The sequence below is a fragment of the Dipteris shenzhenensis genome, chromosome 18 (assembly GCF_047967505.1).
Source record: "Dipteris shenzhenensis isolate YYH24624 ecotype China chromosome 18, Dip_SZ_1.0, whole genome shotgun sequence".
NCBI lineage: Eukaryota > Viridiplantae > Streptophyta > Polypodiopsida > Gleicheniales > Dipteridaceae > Dipteris > Dipteris shenzhenensis.
Window position 1 is genome coordinate 25,991,915 of NC_141613.1, and position 24,636 is coordinate 26,016,550.

The 24,636-nt window shown below is 41.0% G+C and overlaps 1 protein-coding gene across 1 annotated transcript in view; it reads left to right on the top strand.

Annotated features, from left to right (window-relative positions):
• PHT4;5 (phosphate transporter 4;5) overlaps positions 1–11,735 on the top strand; it is a 138,235-nt gene extending 126,500 nt beyond the window's left edge. Inside the window, exons 12-15 of the mRNA XM_087389434.1 lie at positions 10,635–10,776; positions 10,915–10,967; positions 11,050–11,136; positions 11,403–11,735. Of these exons, the coding sequence (XP_087245560.1) occupies positions 10,635–10,776; positions 10,915–10,967; positions 11,050–11,136; positions 11,403–11,498 (378 nt within the window). The 3' untranslated portion in view covers positions 11,499–11,735. The remainder of the gene's footprint in view (positions 1–10,634; positions 10,777–10,914; positions 10,968–11,049; positions 11,137–11,402) is intronic.
• The last annotated feature ends 12,901 nt before the right edge of the window (positions 11,736–24,636 follow it).

The window sequence follows — 24,636 nt, forward strand, 5'->3', positions numbered from 1 at the left end:
AAAGCTCAGGGAACATTCTCTTGAATGGTTCCTAGGTCGGTATGCAATCTGTGCATTTAATTGGTCCCATGTTTGGGTACTTAGGTGGGGTGTGGTTCCTAGATGTTCTTCTCAAAGAGAGGCCATCACTCTTGTGGGTCACTAATGCCCATAACCCCAAGCAAGGGGGTCCACCTTCAAATGCTAGACCTAGTCCCCATTGTCCGTAACTAAACAGTAGGAAAACATTTCATTTCTTAATAAGCATACTATTGAAAAACAAAAAGAAATAGTACCAAGCAAGTGGATACATGTTGAAGCAGGATGACAGGCAGGTGGAGGGTGATCCGGAAAATAAAGGTTGTAAGGACTTGGACAACCCTACGGGTTGTGAAAGAGCTTGGAACCCACTAGTTGCCATCATGCTTGCCATCATGCTATCATTGTAATGTGACTAGGTGCACACATAGGAAGTGTTAGTGCAGGAGATCCTTATGCAGAGAGGTGCCACGAACATGTTAAGATTGTAAAGTCTGATGGTGTAAGAACTATGGATAAAGTGATCACTGAGCTGATGAAGACTAATGCTTTGGATTTGTTGAAGATGTCTGGCCGGAACACTCTTGACCCAAGGTGAGTCACTAGCTAATTGGGTTAGCTAGGGATGTAGCACAAATCACTTGAGATGTTAGATGGGGTGTTTGCACATGGAAGGCATGGAATTAGATAACATGAGTGGACCGGCTTGGCCTATTTTACTGCAAGGTAGTGGTGATGTGACTCCATTCCCTCATATGTACTAGATGCTCAAAAAGAACTCCTTGAGCAATTTGATGGCACTATACAGGCGACTATGAGTGAACACTAAGGCTGCTCTCACCTTACACATTATATTTTGATATCCTTGTAATGTTGTTTTTGGTCCCATAGGTGTATTCTTCCTCTGAAGGATGTAAACATGATGATGATGATGATGATGATGTGTGTGTGTGTGTGTGTGTGTGTGTGTGTGACATGTGTGTGTGTGTAGCCACTTCGCTTGCATGTTCGTCTCCACATCGTGCAATCAATTTTGGTTGCCTACATATGGTTCTTCTTGCCTCTGATCATGTTTGGCAAAAAAGATATTGCATCTTTTATGTCCATCCTCATGGAGACATTCTGGGTCTCAAAGCCTGGCCGTAAAAGCATTAGATTACTTTCTATGGAGCGTCTCTCCTCACCAAAAATGCATGGTAGCTTGAATATTTTAATTATTCACATTCACATTTTGGCACATAATGGAAAGATGATGTTGGAATTTCTGTAGGCTCACGGAAGCAAAAGGATGCACAAGAGTGAAGCAAGAAGTGGAAGCCGTCACATCAACTAGAAGAATGAAAATGAAAGTACAAAGTACTATAAAAGAGAACCCTAGGACCTAGTGTTCTAGTGGTACCACTAGTACTAGGTGACCTAAGTGCAAATAACTAAAGCTACATGGCACATACGAGGGCCTAGAGGGCATCAATACGACCGAGAGAAGATGGCCTACAAACCCCCCTCCATGGTATGGGCTGAAGTATTGTGGAAACGTCTTACAATACCTAGTATTTTCTGGTCATAGTGGCACATGTTCATCAAAAGGATATAGCCACCTATGAATGTACAAGGTATGCCACATAATGTAACAAAGGGAACCAAGTGTAAAGCCTGTCGAAAGACTTTGAACTTGGGACGAGGAAGTGCCTTTGTAAACATATCTGCTATGTTGTCCTCTGTGGGAAGATATGACAACTCTATGTCTCTTGCTGATAACCGCTCTTGAACATAATGATAGTGAACTTCAATATGCTTGGTACGCGCATGAAACACTGTATTACGCGCAATGGCCAAAGCACTCTGGCTGTCAGTGTAGACCATAGTGGAGGATGTCTGGCGAATACCAAGATCTGTAAGTAATTGTCGAAGCCAGACACACTCTACTGTAGCGGTGAAGGCTGCCCTGTACTCAGCCTCACAGCTGGATGTGGCAACTGTTGGTTGCTTCTTGTTGAGCCAAGAGATACATGAACTGCCAAGCAAAAAACAATTGCCGGTATGTGACACTATGGTGTTGGAACAACCTGCCCATTCACTATCCGTGTAAGCATGCATGGTAAGTGAACCCTGATCACCATAGAAGAGGACTAAATCCTGAGTGCCTCTGAGATATCTGAAGACTCTCTTCACTACCTGCCAATGCTGTGAACTGGGCATGTGCATGAACCTGCTAAGCTGGGATACTGCATACTGTAAGTCAGGTCTGGTGTGGCATAAGTAAATGAGACATCCAATAGCGTGCTGGTAAAGAGTGATATCACATGGTGGGCTCCCATCATGAGCTGAAAAATTGAAGCCAGGGTCCACTGGAGTAGAGGTTGTCTTGCAATCCTCAAACTGAAAACGATCAAGGAGCTGTCCAATATACTTGGACTGTGACATCATGATACCCCCCTCAACATGAGCAAACTGAATCCCCAAATAATAGTGCAGCTGTCCCATGTCTGACATTTCAAAAGCTTGCTGCAAATCAGCCTTGAAAGCTGCAATATGCTGAGTATCAGGGCCCGTGATCAGCATGCCATCCACATATAAAATCAGCACTAAAAAATCAGATCCACTCCCATGGATATAAAGAGTGGGCTCTGTGGGGCTATTCTGAAAACCAAGGGACAGTAAGTGTGCATGAATTTTAGCATACCATGCCATGGGTGCCTGCTTCAAACCATAAAGGGCTTTTCTCAGCCGGCATACCTTGTTTTCAGAGCCAACAATCTCAAAGCCAGGAGGTTGTGTTACATAAACTTCTTCCTGCAGATCCCCATGAAGAAAGGCAATCTTGATGTCAAGCTGGTGCACTTGCCAATGATGATGGGCTGCAATGGCAATGACACATCTAATAGTAGTAATCCTGGAAGTGGGAGCAAAGGTCTCCTCAAAATCAATGCCTTGTTGTTGGGCATACCCTTTTGCAACAAGACGGGCTTTGTGTCGATCTATGCTGCCATCAGATTTCCTTTTTAATTTGTAGACCCACCGGGTACCAATGGCATGCTTGCCGGGAGGGAGATCTACTAATTCCCATGTGTCATTTTTGGCAATAGATTGTAGCTCAGCTCTCATTGCATCCATCCACTCTTTGCTATCAAAAGCATCTTTATGGCATAAAGGCTCTTCATTGCAAGCTGTAGCAAGGAGTGCAAACTCAAGAAAGTGACCATGCATCTGTCTAATTCTTGATCTTGTCTGGGCAGCAAGAGGTTGATCTTGTTTGCTGTCCCTCAATGTGTCAAGAAGCCATTTGGGAACTTGCCTTTGCTGTCTATTGACAGCTCTTTCTTCAATTACTACATCATGAATAGTGGGATCATTTTGTGTTGGAGGAGGAACTTGCAAATCAGCATGGGGTGCTGGCTGATCATTGCTTGGTGGGCCTGTAGGAGGTTTAGGTTGCTGGTCAAAGTCCCCCTCTGAGGGAAGTGGAGGTAACCAAGAGTCAAAGGCATCAAACATGTCAACTTCTAGCTTAGCTTTGCATCCACAAGAGGAGAAGCCAAATGTTCAGCAAAGATTACATCTCTACTGACAACAATCTTCCCAGTATTTGGTTGGTATAACCGATACCCTCTGCTCTTCTGGCTGTAACCAATAAATATGCATTTGATTGCCTTATCATCAAGCTTATGTCTCAGCTGAGATGGTTCATGAACATATGCAAGAGACCCAAAAACTCTCATGTGTGAAAGTGAAGGCTTCTTGCCTTTCCATGCTTTATAAGGTGTAACAGTCCTCAAGCCAAAATTTATTGGGCAAGGACTTGGCCTTAAACATGCATCTGGCCATCTCCATAGTGGACCTGTTTTTCCTTTCAGAAACAGGATTATGCTGAGGAGTGTAAGGAGTAGTGCATGAGTGAACAGTGCCCCGTGAAGACAAAAATGCATCAAACTCCTTTGACATATACTCCCCCTCCTGATTTGTGTTGAGGGTGACAAGCTTGCATCCTGATTCATTCTCAACCATATTCAGCCACCTCTGAAAGCATGAGAACACTTCAGATTTGGCTTTTAAATCATATACCCAGCAATATCTTGTGAAGTCATCAATTAGAGTCATGGAATATTTGTACCCCCCAATGGCATTTGTCCTCATTGGGCCACAGACATCAGTGTGCACTAGCTGTAATTTCATTTGTGAGAATTTTGGACAATTCTTTTGAAAAGGAAACCGGTGCATCTTACCCAAAAGACAAGCCTCACACACATGTTTGGAAATTGTGTGAGTTTGAGGTACATAATTTGCCATGCCCTGTGAATGTAACTTGGCAAGAGCTCTATAATTGAGATGACCCATTCTCTCATGCCAAAGATGAGCTTCAGGAAGCTGTGAATCTGAAATAGCAAATGCTTCAATAGAAAGTGCAACTGAGTGATGATCAAGGTGATAAAGCCCCTTTTGCAAAGTGCCAGTGAGAACTATGGCATTGTCATCACGAAGATCATATACTAAGCATTTGTATCCATCAAATATCACTCTGAAACCTGAAGTGGCAATTGCTGAAATTGAAATGAAGTTGACTTCAATTCCAGGCACAAAAAGAACATTTGTCAAAGTGACAGGATGGCTTGAATGGATGTGAGCTGCATATCTCCAATTCCTTTTACAGCATAGGAAGCATTATTAGCACATGTGACAGTCCCCCCTCGAGGTGCATTAGCTAAGGAATGAAACAAGTGTTTGCAAGAAGTGACGTGCTTGGAAACACCGAGCATCATTAGCAGTAAAGAAAGCATCAACTTTGGAGGGATCAAAAGAGCAATGGACAGCCCATGCCCAATCATCCTGGAGAGCATGTGCATGTGAGGCATCTGCTGGCTCATGGGAGTCAATTGCATGTGAGGCATTGACTGTCAATCCACACTGCCATTGCATCAATTGTAGTGATTGGAGAGTTGATAGAAGCAAGTTGAGTCGTGAGACTCCGCATATGATTGACATGGGCAGCCAAAGGAGTGCCACTAGCCATCTTCAATTCAAAGAAAGCAATCTTAAGTGACAATTTTGAGATGTGAGAGCTAGCACAAAAAATAATGTCAAGCTTTTGCCAAGCTTCAGAAGGAGACTCTAAATCAGAGATGTGATGAATATAGTCATCTCCTAAGCCAAGAGCAATGATGCCATAGGCTTTCTCCTCTCTAGCAGGATCTCTTGTCGGGCGTGTCGGAGCTGAGGATTTTCCAGCATTAGAGGCTGTTGAAGAAGAAGTTGAAGCAGGTTTGACAAGCCCCCAGAGGTTTTCCCTCATTGATGCAAACTTAACCTTCATCTGCCATGTGTGAAAGCCTTTACCATTGAACTTATCCATATTCAAGAAGGTAGCCATGAGAGGGTCTAACCCAGAATGGGCAGTGTCCACTCTCTTACAAGGCTAGAAAGAGTTAAAAATTTTCAAGGTACAAGCATTTAGTGTAGCAAAGACTTGTAACCAAATTCCATACTACAAATGATAATGGAAATGATGCTTTCACTTGCATGCTTCATAGAGGTGGCTCAATGAAAGTATTCCAAGCAAATCCAGGTATAGCAACTTAAAGGAAAGCTGTAGCCACAGTTGTACTGATGCTATTCAACATTTTAAAACATCAGAGATGCTAAAGTAGCATCTAATGTAGCATCAAACTCACAACATTGTCAAAACTGTCCAAAACAGAGACCAGAACTTGCAGGGTGTAATTCTCACAGCTCATAGCTCTATTCAAGGGGATTTTTATGCAGGAAGAAAGGCCTTATACCAGAGAAGGGCTACCAGCAAGGAGGAGGATATGTATCTGGCAGCCCATTCAATGTGGTACTGACAAGCTGAGAATTTGACACCACCTCATCAATATTGGCAAGTTGTTGTCCTTGACCTTTGTCAAGTATGCATCCATAGAGTCACCGTCATTCATGTTGACTTCTTGCAATTGCCTTCTTAAATATACAACACATGCCTCATTACGAATCTGATAAAGAGAAGCCAATTTGTCCCAAGCATCCTTTGCTGTCCTGCATGACCGGATGTGTGGAATAATGATTCTCTTGCATGATAAAGCAATACATGTTTGTGCATTTGCATCTCTTGCATCCCATCTTGTTTGTTACTGAGTTGGAGGAGCAGCAACTGGGGTGTTAGAGGATAAAGCATGAGGAGGAGTACCCTTTGTAGAGGGACCAGCAGTAGGGGCAGCCACTGTAGCATTGGCTGGCCTCAGATCAACCCCAGAAACAATGTTCCAAAAATGCCTTGCAACAAGAATATGTTTCATGAGATAAGACCACATCGGATAGTTGGTGCCATCCAACTTATCATCTTTACGAAGAATGCCAAATAAATCATGATTGTTGCCAGCCATTGCAAATGGGACGAGTCATAAAGCACTGACAAAGTGACCCAAAAGATAGCCTCAAAGCTTGCAACTACAAAAAATCGGACTTGCTGTCCAAATCTGGAAAAGCCCCAAATAAGCTGTAATTTGCAAATGTGATCAAATGGCCTGCGTATCGTGCAATCTGCCTGCAATAGACCCAAAAGCCCCAATTTGTAGAGCAAAACTGAGCCAAAAATGGGGCAAATTCAAGAAAGCCCTAAATTGTCTACAAATCTGTAATCTACCTGCAAAATCATAGCCTGAATGCAAAAGCCCCAAATGTCGCCAAAATTTACAGATCTACTACAATGCAATGTCTGCTCCCAAAATCGAAGCCAAACGATGGCTGGTGCACAACTTAGCCTGCAAATGAAGGACACTAAACACCTTCAGCCTGTAGTACAAAACTGTACGGAGTCCGTACAGTGTACGGAATCATACGGACAGCAGGTCGCGGGGTCGTGTCGGAGCTGTGCGGTACGTTCGATAGCTAAGCTTGACGATGGAGCTGAAGTGCGGGAGCTGGAAGCAGGAAGCTAGGAGTAGGAGCAGGTTCAGGAAGGAAGTGCTCTGATACCACTGTAGGCTCACGGAAGCAAAAGGATGCACAAGAGTGGAGCAAGAAGTGGAAGCTGTCACATCAACTAGAAGAATGAAAATGAAAGTACAAAGTACTATAAAAGAGAACCCTAGGACCTAGTGTCCTAGTGGTACCACTAGTACTAGGTGTCATAAGACACTAAAAGTACGAGGTGACCTAAGTGCCAATAACTAAAGCTACATGGCACATACGAGGGCCTAGAGGGCATCAATACGACTGGGAGAAGATGGCCTACAATTTCTGCAGGGTAATCAGCCTTGGGTGTGCTATGATGCTCAATTACTTTCGCAGTTGACGACTACTGCTTTTGGACATTGGCATCCAAATCAATGGGGTTTTGTTTTGGGACACGTTGATGGGGCAAGTTAAGGGCTGTCCTTATGCCTCTAGAATGTTTTCAAATTGGAAAGAATATCTATCTCATCTCAAATGGCAGGACCGTACCTCCCTTGATGGGAATTCTTTATGGGCTGAAAGTTTGAATTGGTCAAAGGTGTTTGATCCTCCCCTTGCTCTACAAAAACGTAGGTGTTCTTATTTCATTTCCTCCAAAGGGATTTAGTTGGTGGGTGATGTGCTTCATGCGGATGGTACATTAATAGCTTTTCCATCAACAGTCAGACAGTATGGTTTGGGGCTGCATTGTAGACCTTTCTGGCATTCTCTTTCTCGAATGCTTCAATCTTCCTTACCAGCACCAAAGTTGAAGCTCTCTTATCGCCTCACGGATTGTGCTCTACATCGCTAGGATTCCAGCACTTTCCCTCTACTGTTGGCTAATGTATCAGTGGTAGCTAGTTTGTATAAGGCCCTGATGCCTCCACCTTGGATTTCAGATCGAGGAAATCACATTTGGTCTATGCATTGAATGCCAAGTGGTGGCGCTAAAGATTGTGACAGCTTTGGAGCTGGAAATTGCTTCTTCAACAACAGGTAAGGTGGATCTTGGTTGGAGTTATACTATTTGGTCAACTCCTAGAACGTTGACATATTGCTCCGGCTTGTCACATATGCTTTGCTTCAAGGGAATCCTTGCTTCATCTCTTTTGGCATTGCCCTATCACTCGTGACTTCCTGTTTCTACTACAACAGCATCTCCGAGCTAGATTTCTTTAGCTTGCTTTGGCAAGCTCTTCTGGATATTTCGGATTTATCCGTAGAGACATGAATTTGATCTTTTCTTCACCTGGGTTAGATATTGGGGACTCTGGACTTTGTGGGAAGACAAAATTCATAGAGTATTTAGAGATTCCACCTTCTCCAAGTTTCACTTTTTCAGATGTCACTTAGGCAATCTCTTTATGATTGCCTCTATGCTCGGTAGATAGATTCCTCTGTCTACTTGTCTAAAATTGAAATCTTCTTATGTTTGTAATTGCATGTTCCCTCTTTGGGTATGACTTCTTATAATATAGAAAGACATGGATTACACTTTTTTTTAAAAAAATGCGCGCGCGCATGTGTGTGTTGTGTGTGTGTGTGTGTGATAGATTGAGACAAAGATTCTCTTAGGCTTCTTTTGGCAAGCTTTTCTGGTTGTTTGGGATTTCTCCTAGATGGCTGGATTTTGATTTGTTCTTCATCTGGGTTCGCTACTGGGCACTTTGGACCCTCTAGAAAGCTAGAAACCACAGAGTCTTTGGTGATTTACTTTTTTCTACTTTTGTTTTCTTTCGTCGTTCTTTGCAGCAATCGCTCTTCGATTGTCTGCAAACTCACTGCATAGATCAGGATGTATATTTGTCCTACATGGAAATTCTCTTGATGTAATATTTCATCTTACCAGTTTTTTCTGGGATAGCTATCTTGTAGTATAAAGCACTCAAGTTTTCACTTTAGGAAAAAAAAAAGGGTGTGTGTGTGTGTGCATATATACAATCTGCCCAAACTTGCTTAAGCACAGACACATAGGCCTGAAATCTCTATGCTTATGAACTTCAACAACTCTAATAGAACTACAATTTTCAAATGATGATGATAGATATTACTTGTTTCCAATAAAACTTGTTGGTTTCTTGTGGACGGTTTATAAAGGCATCATTTGCCATCCCTTACCCCTTCCCCCCCTCTCTCTCTCTCACACACATATATACCTGATAAGATGCCCTAGATACTATGAGATTTGAGGGAGATTCCATTGCCTATGTACCCATGGTTACAGGACATGAGTCATGTTATTAACTATCGTGATCGGCGATGCATCACACTCTTCATACGTGAGGTTTCTTGGCTTCCATCAGTTGAGAGTGATGAGAGACGATGGTATGTGCACACATGCATGTGGTTTGAGAGATTGGGGCTCCACATGGATAGATTACACCCCTTTAAATACAACATTGAGGCTCCATCTATGCCACTCAGATATCGCGAGGTGAACTAGGTCATCCAAGAGGACCTTCTATAGCTACACACATTCAGGCGTGGTTGGCACTGAGTGAGCTCCTAGTGAAGCTCAGCTTCTACAGGGATCATTGCTTGCACATCTCTAAGGATGGTTTCAATGATCCACCAGGGTATACCCAGATCCACCTCCCAAGGATCTCTATCAAACAATTCCATGTTGCATCACACTGAGTCTACATTGAGAGTGGACGAGCTGAGGGAGTATCCAGGGAGAGTCACATCTGCATCTTGTGTGATCGACAGGAGATTGAGTCAGAAAGCACTTTGCCTTCAAATGCCATGTATACTAATGAGATTTTTAGTTCGCCACCACTATCTCTATAGGGATGGTTTCGGATCCCTTTCCAAATTCCTCTCCTACCTCGATCTTGCCACCTTCATCCTTGAGGCAGTTAGATACAGATAGCTTCTACTCAGATTGCAAAGGTAGGTGCAAGGCACACAACCATACTCATCTCAGAGTATGATTACGGAGTTTTTCCAGCCAAATCACATGGACCATCAGACCACGGGTGGTCGGCGAGGTAGAGGTCCAGAACCTACGGTAGAACACATTTGACAGAGGACAGATGCACAGATCATGCTTGGTGACATCCCATCCATGTTTAGGACTGCGGCACGACCAACAGGGGTTACTTTGGCCCTTGTTAGATGCAAATCCATGCTAGGAGGCTGTGACAGACCACATCCACAGATAGCTGTTAGCGCTCTCTCACTGGCTTCATGCTAGTACAGCCCCACCCAACACCTGGCCTACCATGATATCCCACACCTTTTTGGGACACCCACTCACGTATCGGATGTATAAGACTAGACTTGATATTGGATTTGATATGATGATGATGATGATGATTATGCTCATTTGGGAGAGACTAAAATGGAATTGTATAGTCTTCACTAGCAGTTGTAGCTTGAATGAAGAGAATGTGGACTACTTTGTGATTAGCCTTCTCCTTTAGTGCTAGTCTTTGTCATGGCTGAGTCTTCCCTTCACCTCTGGAGTGTCAACAGAAACTCAGTACGAAGACCTTAGTATAAATGGATGCTTAAGTATATGTGAGTGTATGGATATGTGGTTTTGTGTAATGGGTGATACTCTTCTCTCTTTTGGCTTCTGCATTGATTTTGACACGTGTTTTCTTGCGCTAAGCAGGAACCTATTTTATTTGTGATATATTGTGTCAAAAGGCTGGGTATATCTAAAGTTTGCATGGGAATTATAGGTACGAAAACTCTGTCAGAGCATTGCCTTCGTCTCACCAGCGATATGCATGACTCTTGTTTCTATGGACATTGGTCTCTCTCCATGGGCTACAGTGTCAATTATTACCACTGGTTTAGCTCTTTCAAGCTTTGCGTTGGGAGGTAGTTATATCCTTAATAATATGGCTTCTTTTCTTGAAGTGAATTGGTGCTTTTTTGGCTCTAAGAAATATGACAGTCAAATCATGGAGGATTGTCAAATCTACAGGCTTTTAAACTCACAAATTTGCATGGCTGCAGGACTGTACTGCACTCACCAGGACGTCTCTCCCAAATATGCTGGTGTACTACTGGTTAGTCATTCCAGTTGCAACTGTACCTTTTATTAATGAGATTCCAAGATCGTCTCAACCTCTTACACAAAGGTTCATACAGGGCATAACAAATACTGCTGGGGCTATTCCTGGGATTCTTGGTGTATATTTGACAGGCTATATACTTGATCATACTCATTCTTGGAGTGTAAGTCAACTGTGCACCTTATAACTTTTATCTATTTGATTTCTGTAACAAGAAACTTCGGAGGCAGTTTTATGAAGTAATGACTCTACTTACTGTGCTTTGTAATTCATAGGTCAGGATTATTGCATGTTGGGAAATCATGGAAACAAATACTCCATCATCCTTTTTAATCTTAATTGCGAAAATATATGGCTTGAGAGAACAAACTCATTTATCCTCCTGGTAGTTTACTAATCACTTTCTGTCTCCAATTTTTTGTGATGCAGCTAGCACTCTTTGTTCCTTCTATATTCTTTTGGGTTACAGGTGCAATTGTATGGAACACTTTTGCAAGCAGTGAACCTCAGAGTTTTGATTCATAGACAAACTGGGTGTTATTGGAATACATTCTTTTGTCATGCAATTATTTTGAAAGAGTTACGGTACGTCGGTTGTATTTTGCATTCTTATATTGAGTCAATATCCCTTGTCTTAGAGGCGATTTATTTATGTGGTTGATATTAGAAACCACAGGCTCAAATCGTCCTCCAGTCTTGTATAAAAATCATAATAAATTAGTTATGATGTTAAAGTTTATAACCATGCAGAACAGCTCTCATTCCTTTACCACCCTATAGTGATGTTGCAGCACCTCATGTTGTTGCTTTCTGAGTTCCCTGTCTAGCTCTCGATTCTCCTTTTTCTAGCTCTGCTCTATGCAAGTGAGAGAGAGAGAGTTCTTTATGCTGCTTTTGTTATTTGATTCCGAGCATGTGCCACCAGTTGGCCTCCTGGCTGCTTGTCCCCCTTTGTGTCCATGCCAGGCTACTCTTTCTGCCTGAAAAAGCGTGCTTAATGGCTAATTTAGAGAATCATCCTCGTGTCGGCCAAGTGGCATGCGGGGTCATTTTATATCCCACACTCAAATTGGTTATTTAAATGCCATAACATATATTCCTAAAGGGCCTTCCCTCTTCTAACCTTTCACTATGGAAAACAGGACAGCGGGGCCTTTTACTGCCCTTTCCATGGATCTATGTGGCACGCATTCGCTGTACCAGTAAAAAAGCAGGTCACTGCTTTTATGTTTGCGATAGATACGTCTGCCTCACATGAGGTTACCCATGGCAAGCAACAATAAATAGTGGTTTCATATTTGAGGGCAGATGTGATAGCATTCAATTGGTGAGATGAATTTAGTGGATTGTAATGAGAGCATGGAATTTTCACATGCATAAATTATATTACAAGGTTATATTACCTTCTTTTGAAAGTTTCTTGCAGTTGAGGTTTCAATCAAATCAAGCCTGCCTTCTTCTATCTTTCTGGAGAGAGATGGACTTTATTAGATCTCAATCTTCTTGTTCAAGCTGCATGTTAGAATAGTAAGGTATACAATCTCATGATGTGTATTAATAATGCATAGGTTAGTATTTGTGGGTACTATGGTATATTTGTGGAGATCTTACCCCTTGTCTACTTTGGGTTAGTATTAGTAAAGAGAGCTTGTGAGGAGAGAGGAAGAGAGAACCTAAAGGATTGGAAAGGTCCATAGGGATCTTCACTTTTGCAAACAGACTAGTTTGATTGAAGGCTCAAAAGGCCTTGTGGAAGCTTAAGAGCTCACGGCCCTCATCAAATGAAGCTAGAAGTGGCCAAAATTGAGTTTGGAAGAGCCAAAGGCTTTAGGTGAAAATGAGCAAAAACCCACAGTGCTTGAAGGATGCCATAGCTCAATACACGCTCATGAGCACCAACATCCATGCAATCCAAGAGACCACAATGGGTAACTACCACACCTGTGGTACACACATAGTGGTAGTGAGCTGAAGCTGCAAGAATAATAGTGGTAGTAGCTGCTGCTCTTTGCAGTGGTAATTCAAGTCATCGCAACACCAGTGGTGGCTATCTCTTCAAACATCTTAGTGGAGTTGTTATGGTGCTAAAAGATAATTCTAGGGGAGGTTTTAAGATTGACACTCTCAAGGTAGCTTAGAGATAGGGGTGCATGGGTTGGATTTATAGAGAACCCTATGGGATTTTTGTATAGACTTAGAGCAACCCGCATTTAGGGTTCAGTATATCTTGTATCATGTTTTTTGTGAAAAGCGACATCTTGTGTCGTTGACAGTTGTGGCTTGTCCCTCCCATGTCTAAGTGGATGTTGTCCACCATACAAGAGCTATGTGCTAATTTTAACACATAGGTTACTCAATCATGGGCATAATCATGGTTCAAAACTCCAAGACATCGAGATCAACAAAATGAAAACTAGTATAGTGATAGCAAGCCAAATTAGCAAAAGCTAAACATGATCCATTACAATCATGGAAGAGGAGAACACATTGCAAGATATTGCAGGTCAAAGCTAAAAGGAGGTAGGCAAGGATTTAGATAGAAGAAGCAATATGTGCATGTTGCAACCATAGATGACAGCAATCCAGCTCAATAAGAGCAAGTTGTGATAAAGACTTAAATGGTTTTTCTCAGTAGTGGTCATGAATGCCATCAAACTATCATGATCTTAGTCCATCCGTCTCATTGATGTCTATTAGGGAGGCAAGGATCTTGAGCTGCATCATGGCAAGCATGGCGGCGAGCTGAGCTAGAGCATGGTGGAAATGAGTAGAGCTAGAGTGTGGTAGTGCATGGGTGCTAGGGCATGTTTTTGTTAGTAGCGTTGAACCATTGCCAATAATGCTTTTGTTGGTAGGTAGTTTTAATACATTAGTTTTAATAGGTTAGTCCTAAATGTCAATTTAATAGCTTAGTTAAATGTTAGTTTAATAGATTAGTGATTTTAAATGTTACTTTAAAAAGGTTAGCCTTTAAAAAGGTCAGTATTTAATAGGCTAGCTTAAATGTTAATTTAATAGCTTTTTAATAGGTTAGCTTAAATGTTAGCTTTTTTATAGGTTATAGCTTAAACGTTAGCTTTAATAGGCTCCATTGGGCTTTAATAGTCTTGCATACTTTTATTTGTATCTTAGTTTAAACTTTAAATGTTAGGTCTAATAGTTTAGTTTGAAATTCATTAGGCTTTAATAAGTATGACTTGAGGACAGAGGTAGTTCAAGCAAAGGAGTTATCCTTGGAGTTATCAAAGTCAAATGATACTTTTGGCATTATTGCATGCGATGATCCTTGTCTTAGGAAGATAGAGTACTATTTTGTTTTTAATCTAGTATAGTTGGTTACCAAAATATGTGATTAATATATTTAATATATAGATTGAAGAGCAATCATACACGAGCTTCAAAAAAGATTTGAAAAAAGCAATAAAGCCATTGGATATTCCTTAGAATGTTTATGTTGCTAATGATAGCGACCCAATTAAAGGCATCAAAGATGCCATATAGATGGTTAATAGAGAGATATCTATGAAGTGCTATTTACATCATACTAGCAAAGATTGTGATATTGATGTCCATAATTATTGATCTGAAGATCGAAATTCTCTTTGATAGAAATAAATGTTATCTTCAATCAACTAGAATTCTTGTATATGGGGTGATCTATATTGCACGACTCGCGTTAGCAGTGAAGCAACATAGTAGGATAGTATGCAAACTCGCTCTGTCTATGCGCAATTGCACCAAATTCCACGTAGTGTTCTTATGGATCGAGTCTAATTTATGCATTCAATGCTCACTCTCTTGAGCATCCTCAAAGATCTCAAAGCTATGTCAGCATAACCTAGCATGTGTCCTATTGGGAAGAGGAGCCAACAATTTGTGGCCTTGCGAATCAATTTCAATCATCTTGGAACTATTCTAGCTTCTTCTACAGTAGCCCTTTCTTCTTTGACTATTTCCTCCACATAGTCATGTGGTATGGGTTGTTCTTGCCCATGTTCTAGAGCATCCAGAGTTTGTTTTGCAGGCTGTAAATGTTGATTTTTAGCATGTTGTAAACTACCATTCATTGGCCGTTGGAGCAGTCCCTCAAAATAGTCTCTGTGGACCTGTAGAAATTTGTTATTAAACTAGTCCTACATCTGTACTAACAGAATATCCCTTGCTTTCACTACTGTAGTCAAAATGTGTCATGTGCCAATAATTCTTATTAGTTGGAAAGATTATTCTGTTGTCAGTAAATGGTACTAAATCCTATCTTCCTAATGTCCTTTATGTTCTATCATTAAAGAAGAATCTTTTTTATAATTTCTCTCTTGGTAGAAATGGAGGTGCTATTATTTTTTAGGATCATCAATGAATTGCCGGAGATAGAGAAAAGGACTAGCTACTCCATTTTTAGGAGCAGGTTCTTGTGGATTCGTTGTTGGCATGTTCCTTATTGTCAGTGTTACACCATTGAACTTTGTAGTCTTCCACATATACCAATTTTATGATACTCACCGTAATAAAATGATATATGTTCTATGTATCAAATGTGAGTAGGATCACAATGTCTTAGAGATCTTTTGCTTTTGTTGAGCCCAAGTTTCAGCTGAGAAAATTGTCAGTGACGAAGATAATTCATTGTTCACATTAGAAGGTTCTTGTGGGACTTCCATTGTGATGAGCGTTGTTGGTATGGCCGATTCTTGTGTAGTTGCCCTGATGATAGATGTTAAATTTCTCAGTAAAGAAGGTTCTTGTGTGGCGTTTATACATAACAATGTGTGTGGTTCATGAGGATATTATCTATGGGGAAGTATTTGTATTTGAGGACCTTTATAGATGACTTTTCAACATTCACTTGGGTCTATTCTTTGAGGAAGAAGTTTGAAGTACTTATGTGTTTCTAGCAGCTTGTTTCCATGGCTAAAAATCCAACAGGTTGCAAAGTGCAAACACTAAGAACACATAGAGGGGGGAGTACATGCCAAATAAATGCCTTTATGGCATATGTGCAACTAGAGAGAAAGAAAGCCACCAATGCATGGTGCCATATACACCTAAACAAAATAGTGTTGTAGAGACGAAGAATACATATTTAATTGAGATGAAACGTGTATGATAAAGGGTATAAGGTTGCCTCATACATTTTGGATGGATGCCATCATGTCTGCCACACACGTTTTCAACATGATAGGAAACCTTACCTGAGGGTATTTGGTTGCATGGCATATGCACATGTCCCTCAACAATAGGCTACAAATCAACAAGCAAGTGTTTCTTGGAAGAATTGTGCCTTGATGCACCACTCTAAACTGCATTTGCATTGAGTGAACTATCCTCTAGGTTAAGATTATAGATGCATACAAGAAAAGACCACTCTTTAGCCACATAGTTTGTTGAAGCATTGTCTTTGTTAGCATTTGAAGCATTAGAAACTTAAACTGACCTAAGTCTAGCTTCCTCCTCTTTTGCCAATCTTTTCCTGCAGTCATGGATATAATGGCCTGACTTCTTATAAGGATAGCATCTTCCTTTCTTCTTTTCTTTTCCTAATTCATTCTTTTTCTTCTTAGATTGGTGTCTAGAAGTAGATTTAAACTGCGCACCACCTTTAGGCTTGCCTCTACTCTCACGAATAGCAAGCGCTTGATCATTTTGATAAGATGAGGAAGAATTATTCTTGCTTGTGTGCTCCTATCGCAATAACAATTGCACTAGCTCCTCAAATTGTAGAGTCTATTCATTGCCTCTCAAAGACAGTGTAAGGCAAGTGTGGAAGCTCAAGTAGGAGTCCACAATGATTGCAATGTCCTAGAGACTGTCTTTTGCGAAAATGATCTCATCAATATCGAGGAGTTTGTCTCTTAGATCCTGGGTCTTTGTCGAATGTTTTGACATAAATCCCTTGAGTCATGCATATTCAAGTTCTCAAGCTCCTTCTTGAGAAATGATACCCTTGTCTCCTTCTTTGCCTAATACATGTCTACAAAACATGCCATGCATGCAAAGAAGTCCTGCAAGACTTGACGTACCTCATGAGGAATAATGAATTTACTAAAAGGGGGTAAAATTACCATTAAAACTCATAAGTCTTTCTTTTGACAAACTCATAAGTCTTTCTTTTGACATCTGATAAAAAAAATAAATATATAGAAAGGTGCACCTTAAAGAAAGATTCTTACTGATGTAAGTTTCTCAAATTAGACAATTGAGTAGAAAGTTATGAGAATTTTACCACCAGGGGGTCAAAGTCTCATATAAGCTACGCTCCAATCATGCTAACTCCGCCTGAGCAAAATGCTCCCTCAAGGATCCACCTTCATTAGTGATCCAAGGCCCATGGGATTTGACTTAGAGCAAGGACATCATGTGGTTGTAAATGAGCGTCTAAAGAAAGATGTCTCTTAGGTAAGAATTAGAGCACAAAGAGAGAAGAGAGGAAGATTAAAAAAAGCTGCCATGAATTGCTCTCAAATGTTATGGGAAATGAAAGTACAACTCACAAAGATCATATCATGAGAGATGTAGAGGTTTGATAAGGAAGGGGGAAAGACAAAGAAAAAGATTCAAGACTACTCATGGAAGAAAGTTCAACTAGAGAAAAGCAGACTCCAAACTCTATACAAGAAGGGAACATATGTAAGAGGGAGAGACCATATGTAAGAGGAAAGGAGTCTCCAACTCTATACAAGGAAACATATGTAAGAGGAAGAGAGAAGGCTAGGAGATGAGAGCTATATCGGCATGTGGTCTAAGACTTGTTGAACAAGAGAGGAGAGGGCTTCTTTTTATCGTTACTTTGTCACCCTCCTTCACCCAATTACAATTGCTACCTATAGATTCATTTCCCCATCTAACATATAAGCACGTACATTACCATCTTCTTGGCTACTCTTTGACATGTGTCCCATCACAAGATCCTCATGAAAAGTCAAGGGTCTTCTCACATGGAGCCCAAAGTGGCCCTCTCTTTTTCATATGTCCACATCCTCCATATTCCACATAGGGATTCTAGAAGGATTCCTTTTGATTTCACACTCTTCCACACTCCTCCACATGCCTTCGACACGCTTGGCATGTATATTATTGAGCACACATGGACATGAGACCCACTTCTTTATATGGCTCACTCTCCCTATTTTTTAAAATTCCCCATAATATCTTTTTCATAAATACCTCTCACCTCATATCAAGAGATTTATCATTCCTACACATGGTACTTATAGTGATCCATTCCACTCATCCTCTCGATCCCTTACAATTCAAAAAATAAAAATAAAATGATAGCCATGAGGCTACCGCTTGATCCTCACAATCTTATCAAACATACATATTTTGATACCGATACCAAATAAAAGATAACAAAATTTTGTGACTACTATCATAGTTCTAAATCAATACTAGCATAATAATATAGTTGTAATAGAGAAGCAAATGTAATTAGTACTCACTAGTACTAACTAAGTAGAGACCCTATCTACATTAGCATTGAGCACTACAGGGAAATGCTTTAGTACAAACCAGCTGTGCTATGTATCGCCTAGTTAATCATCACCACTACCATAGTTATAAATCAATACCACCATAGTACTAGAGTACTTGTAGCAGAATAATATATATAATTAGTAGTAATAATTAAGTAGAGACTCCACTGCATTAGCCTTGACTACTACCATAGGGAACTACTTTAGTACTAAATCAAGTGTATGATACAAAGGTAGGTGTAAAACAGAGAAACAAACAGTATTGGGATAGTAACATATAATATTAGAATGGAAAAATAGTACTAGAATATATATTAGTACTATTTTTGAGGATTTCCCTGTAAGAGAGTTGATCTCAAGCTTTTTTTTGGAGACATGTTAGCTTTTGTTTACAAATAGAGTTACGATCTAGTCATTTGAAACAGTGTAGACAAATGGAAAAGGGCAAAAGAAAAGAAATGAGAAGAAGGAGAGAGAGAGAGAGAGAGAGAGAGAGAGTCATAACAATGGGTTGTGTAATGTGTTATTGTTGTCACTCGAGGTTCCCCTTGATTTATTATTCTCCAAGGGCCTACTCTTATGTAGAGTCTTATTGAGGGCCCACTCTTATGTAAAGGCTTGTTGGAACTAGGTCTATGGCATGTTTTAGTAGGACTATCAGGTGGGAGATCTTGAGGAGGTTACCAAATAGAGGGGAATTTCTACATCAGAGTGACTAAAATAGGGGATGGAATAGACTTGTATTGGATAGTAGTAGCAGATGAAAGGCTTAGGTCTACTTGAGTAGAGTGTAGCATTATTTAGTAGAGATGAGTGGATTTTGCTAGTGATTGTTGCTAAGGCTATTGAGAAAATGTCCTTTCCTCTTTAATGAATTTATAAATACTCTTTCTATGTAAAAGGGTGTTTGCATATATTATAGAAAAAGTTTCCCATGGTACTTCAAGTGTATGGCTATACCTACTAGAAATTATATAAAGCTTTAACAACAATACCCACGAGCGCAAAAGGTCTCACAAATAAGACAACAAAATGTAGGGACCTAGTAGATGGATAGGAAGATAGCAAGCTCCAATTGATAGGTGGCAAGTAAAAACAAATAAGAAGGCAAAACCCATGTATAGAGAGGCAATTAGTACTCAATCAAGCCCTATGTGTGCAATTGATAGGTACCCTAACTTTTGGTGTGATTTTTCCTCTAAAAGGACTAGCTTAGCTGTGGGGGTTAAACGTCACTGTGCCTTTACCCCGGTTATGTACAATACTCAAACACATATATAAATGAATGAAAAAGAAGATTAGGGTGGTTCTGCACCCACCAAAACTTGTGTGGCTCTCTGTTTCTCTCTCTCCCTCTTCTGTTCTTGCTTCCGTTGAGAGCACTCTCAACAGGTATGAGAGCCCGGATAATCTAGCTAAGCCTACGTGAATGCTTGAAGCTCAACAGCTCTGTGGGAGGAAGGAGAAGCTCTGTGGGAAGCTTTGTGGGTGGCTGTACTTGCATCCGAGTGTGTAGAGACCTTGGAGGAACCTTTGGAAAAGTCACTTTGGTTTTGTGAAGTGGTTTTCAGAGCCTGTTAAGTGTTTTCAAAGAAAAAGTGGTTTTTTGAGCTTTTCCCTGTTCTGTTCGATGACAGAGACTCCGTATTGACTTGTAGAGGCAACTATTGCTTGCTTTTGGTGTCCACTTCACTTCAAGAGCTTGAAAACACCTTCATTATTGAATCTGGGAACATTTCATTGGATTTGTGACTGACTGTGTCAATTTTTGTGTTTTTCTGCCCGGGTGTTGGAACTCAAGTTTGGAGCAACCATTTGCAGATCTGTCAGTTCCGGTGGACTCAAGAGGTCCTAAAACTTCTACGTTGCTCATCATTCGCATTCCGGTGGAGTTTACAAACAGCTCTGTTTCCAAAAACGTTTTTCATTCCGTGTGTTGGACCCAGTGATTGAGACCACGGTTTCCAAAACCGTCTGTCCCATTGTGTTTGGACGCCCAAAAACCCCTACTTGTCAGTTCTTATGCGATTCGGTGGACGATTTTCAGAGTTATAGATCTCTGTGTATTCGATTTCGTCTCTCTGTTATGCATTTTTCATTCTAAGGTTTTGAAACCTTAGATTTATGCCACATGGCAGTGGATAAGTGTTGACTCCCATTTCTCACTCATCGGTTGGGATTTTGGAGTTCCAGCAGAAGAGAGATATTTGCAAATTTTCTTGTTGAGTCCGATTATGCAATGGCACCCATGTTTTGAGGCATCTCAGGTTCTATTTTCAGTAGCGGTCATTACCGTGGGACTATGATTTCTTGAGCATACCTTATGCAGATCACTCTGGTTGCAGTTTTAGCAGTGTGCGCTCATTCGTGGTGTGCATTGGGTTGCAGTGGATTATTTATAGGCCATTTGGATGCATTGCGGTCCTTATTGGATGCGCTGATAGGCCCAAATTGCCTTGTGGGATGCTATTTTTATGGACGCTTTGCACATGGATGCTATTTTATGCTGAGAGACAGCTTTGACACATTGCAGGTGATGCACTGATAGTGCTATGCTCTCTTGGATGAGATATTATTGATGCATATGCCAGTGGATGGTGTTTATGCTTGAGTCATTTGGCACTTATTGGCATTTTGGATTGCCATTACAGTTGGCATTTTCTTTTGGGCCAAATTTGCTCATATGGATGCATAGTATATGCACATGGGTGAGATGCATCTTTTGATGCTTTGAGACATGAGTTTTGGTGATATTTCACTCTATTGTGGCATACACATTTGGGTGCACCTGGTATTTGGTGTGATTCTCTCTTGTAGGTACTAACATTTGGGATTTTTGCTTCATTTGCATCATGGCATTCTCTTCCATGTCTGAAAAGGAGTTTTTTAGCATTAAAAAGTTTGATGGGACAAACTTTTCTTTGCATTTGTACAAGAGAATGGTAGTGGTGCCAATCTCTTATTAGGCCCTAAGAAATGGCAAAAATAAGGGATGTGCTTATTCAAAAGAAGCAGATTAAACCCTTGGCAGGGATTGAAGCTAAGCCTGCAAATATGTGTGAGGATGATTGGAATGAGTTGGATGCATTAGCAAAATCTACTATTAGACTTCATCTTGCAGAGTCAGTTTATTTCACAGTAGTAATATGGAAGATTTGTGGAAGAGACTATGTGCCACTTATGAAAAGGAAACTGCCTCTAATAAAGTTTACCTCATGAAGAGGTTGTTTGAGCTGCAGATGAAGGAAGGGGTCTCCATTGCTTCTCACTTGAATGAATACAATATTATTTTCAGCCAGCTTCAGGCTCAGAAGATGAATTTTGATGCAGAGACTAAGGCAATATTTCTCTTATGTTTATTGCCATCCTCATGGGATACCTTCCGTACAGCTGTCAGTAACTCTGCACCTGGTGGAGTACTGAAATTTGATGATGTTGTGGGTAGCTTGTTGGCCGAGGAGATTAGACGGAAGTCTATGGACGGCAACAAGTAGGATGCAGTCTTAAATGTGCAAAGGGGCAGATCACAGTTCAGGGGGAAGTCCCAAGAAAGAGGGAAGTCTCGTAGCAAATCCAGGGCACGGAACATTGAGTGTTACCACTGTGGCAAGAAGGGCCATATGAAAAAGGATTACTACAAGCTGAAAAGAGAGCAAAAGGATAAGAAAAAGAATGCAAATTGGGGTGCAAATCAAAGGAAGAGAGTCCAAGGGAGGACAAAGGAAAAGTGAAGATCGAGGAGATCAATGCAGTCACACATGATAGTGACAATGACGTTCTCTTCATGTCTAGTTTATCTGCAAAGTTGCTTACCACTTCAAATGATGCATATTCCTAGGATTGGATTTTGGATTCTGGTGCTTCATTCCATGTTACTCCCCATAGGGAATGGTTCTCCACTTATGACAGTGGAAAGACAGGTTGTGTGCATCTTGGAAATGACTATGCATGTGACATAGTGGGAGTAGGTGACATAAAGTTTTCTTTTGCAAATGGGTCTGCATTTATTTTGAAACATGTGAGACATGTGCCTAAGTTGACCAAGAGTCTTATTTCAGTGGGTCAGCTAGATGATGGTGGTTTTCACACCACTTTTGGCTTTCAGAGTTGAAAAATTCATCAGAAGGGCTCTATGCTTTTGGCCAGGGGTACCAAGTGTGGGACTTTGTATCCCTTACATGTATCATGGGTATTTGATCATGTTGTTGCAATAACCGAGTAGCCAAGCACTTCTTTGTGGCATTGCAAGTTGGGGCACATGAGCCAGAATGGAATAAAACTCTTATGCCATTTGGGTTATGTACCGCATTTGAGTTTCTCTGATTTTGAATTTTGTGAGCACTGTCTCTATGGGAATCAGACTAAATCAGCCCATAAAAGAAGGGGAAAGAAAGAGTTTGAAAAGCTTGATTTGGTGCATTCAGACGTATGTGGTCCCATGCCTACACGGTCATTAGGCAGGGCTGAATACTATGTGACATTCATTGATGATGCAACTAGGAAAGTGTGGGCTTATGCTATAGCTTGGAAGAGTGATGTGTTCTAGGTATTTCAGAAATGGCTGGCCTTGGTTGAGAATCAGTCAGGTAGAACGCTTAAATGCCTACGGACTGACAATGGTGGAGAGTATCTCTCTCATGACTTTCAGCATTTCTGTGATACACGTGGGATTAAGAGGGAGCTCACATCCCCTCATACTCCAGAGCAAAATCCAGTTGCAGAAAAGATGAACCGTACCATTCAAGAAAGGTTGCAATGCATGCTTTCCAATGCAAGTCTTTCTGGTGGTTTTTTAGCTGAGGCAATGAAGACTGCAGTGCATGTGATCAATAGATCACCTAGTAAGAGTTTGGATGGTGGTATTCTTGAAGAGGCATGGAGTGGCAAGAAGCCCTCTTACTCTCATTTGCGTATATTTGGGTGTGAGGCATATGCACATGTGCCAAAAGAGCTTCAAAAGAAGCTAGATCCTAAGTCTAGGAAATGCATCTTTCTGGATTATGGTGAAAGTGGAGAGATGGGCTATCGTCTCTGGGATCCAGAAGCAAAGAAGATCATACGTAGCCATGATGTAGTCTTCAATGAGAAGAAGATGCATAAGGCACCCATGAGGGATCTGGAAATGAGAAGAATCATTTTCCAGGATATGAATCCACCTACATATGTTGATAGACAGCAAGCTGTCCATGCACCAAATGTGCAAGAAATGGTACCACCAAATACTCCCACAAGTATACAATCAAGGGTAGATGATGGATCATCTATTGGTGGAAATGATGAGCTAAATGTGGCTGATATGCAGGTGGGACAGCAAGCTGAAATGCCCTTGAGAAGATCATCTAGAGTGTCTAGACCGCCTGATAGGTTTGTTCCAGGGGTAGACTATGTGATGTTGAGAGTTCATGCTCAACATCATGTGATCATGTGTGCATAGCACCATCACGTGATCATATGTGCATAGCACTAACCTTATAGAGTGCTATAAAGGAAAGGGTTAGATTCCCTAACCCTAACCCTAAAAGGGTTTGTATATATTCTATTTTTTCAACTAATTCTAGTGTACAGTTAGTCATTTGTGGTGTGCTCTCTAGCTGTGCCCTCTCTCCTCATCTCCACTCTTCTCCTCTCCCCTCTTCATATTTTGTGATGGTATCAGAGCTCCCTTGTCTTCCGCTGAGACATTGAGATTCTTGAGAGTGTGAGAGAGATTGTGAGATTGAGAGTTCTCTTGAGTGATTGTGAGATTCTTCCATTCACTTCCGTTGAGAGAAAATTTCTATTCATTTTGGAAGAAATTCCGTCCACTTCCGTTCATTGAGTGTCCATTCCTTTGAAAGATTTCATTTCTTGAGAAAGAGAGTATTCCTTGTTTTTTGAGAGAGAGTGATTTCATTGAGAGAGATTCATCCATTGAGAGCTTTCTGGGAGAAGAGAGAAGCCTGTCCTACTTTGAGAGGGAGAGATGTTCTCTCATGAGAATTCTACTCAGAGCCTAGAAGTCCTTTGAGACTTAAGATGCTTCTACAAGCTGAAGCTTCAATAGGCAAGAGATCCTTAGCATAGCTCATCGAACAACAGCACCTTCATTGACATGCGCTTTGGGGACTACACTACTGCAACGCCTTTCATGGGCTCCATAGCTCTCACAGCCAAGCTGGCCGACCAGCTCCAACCGCCAAACAACGACCCTCCAC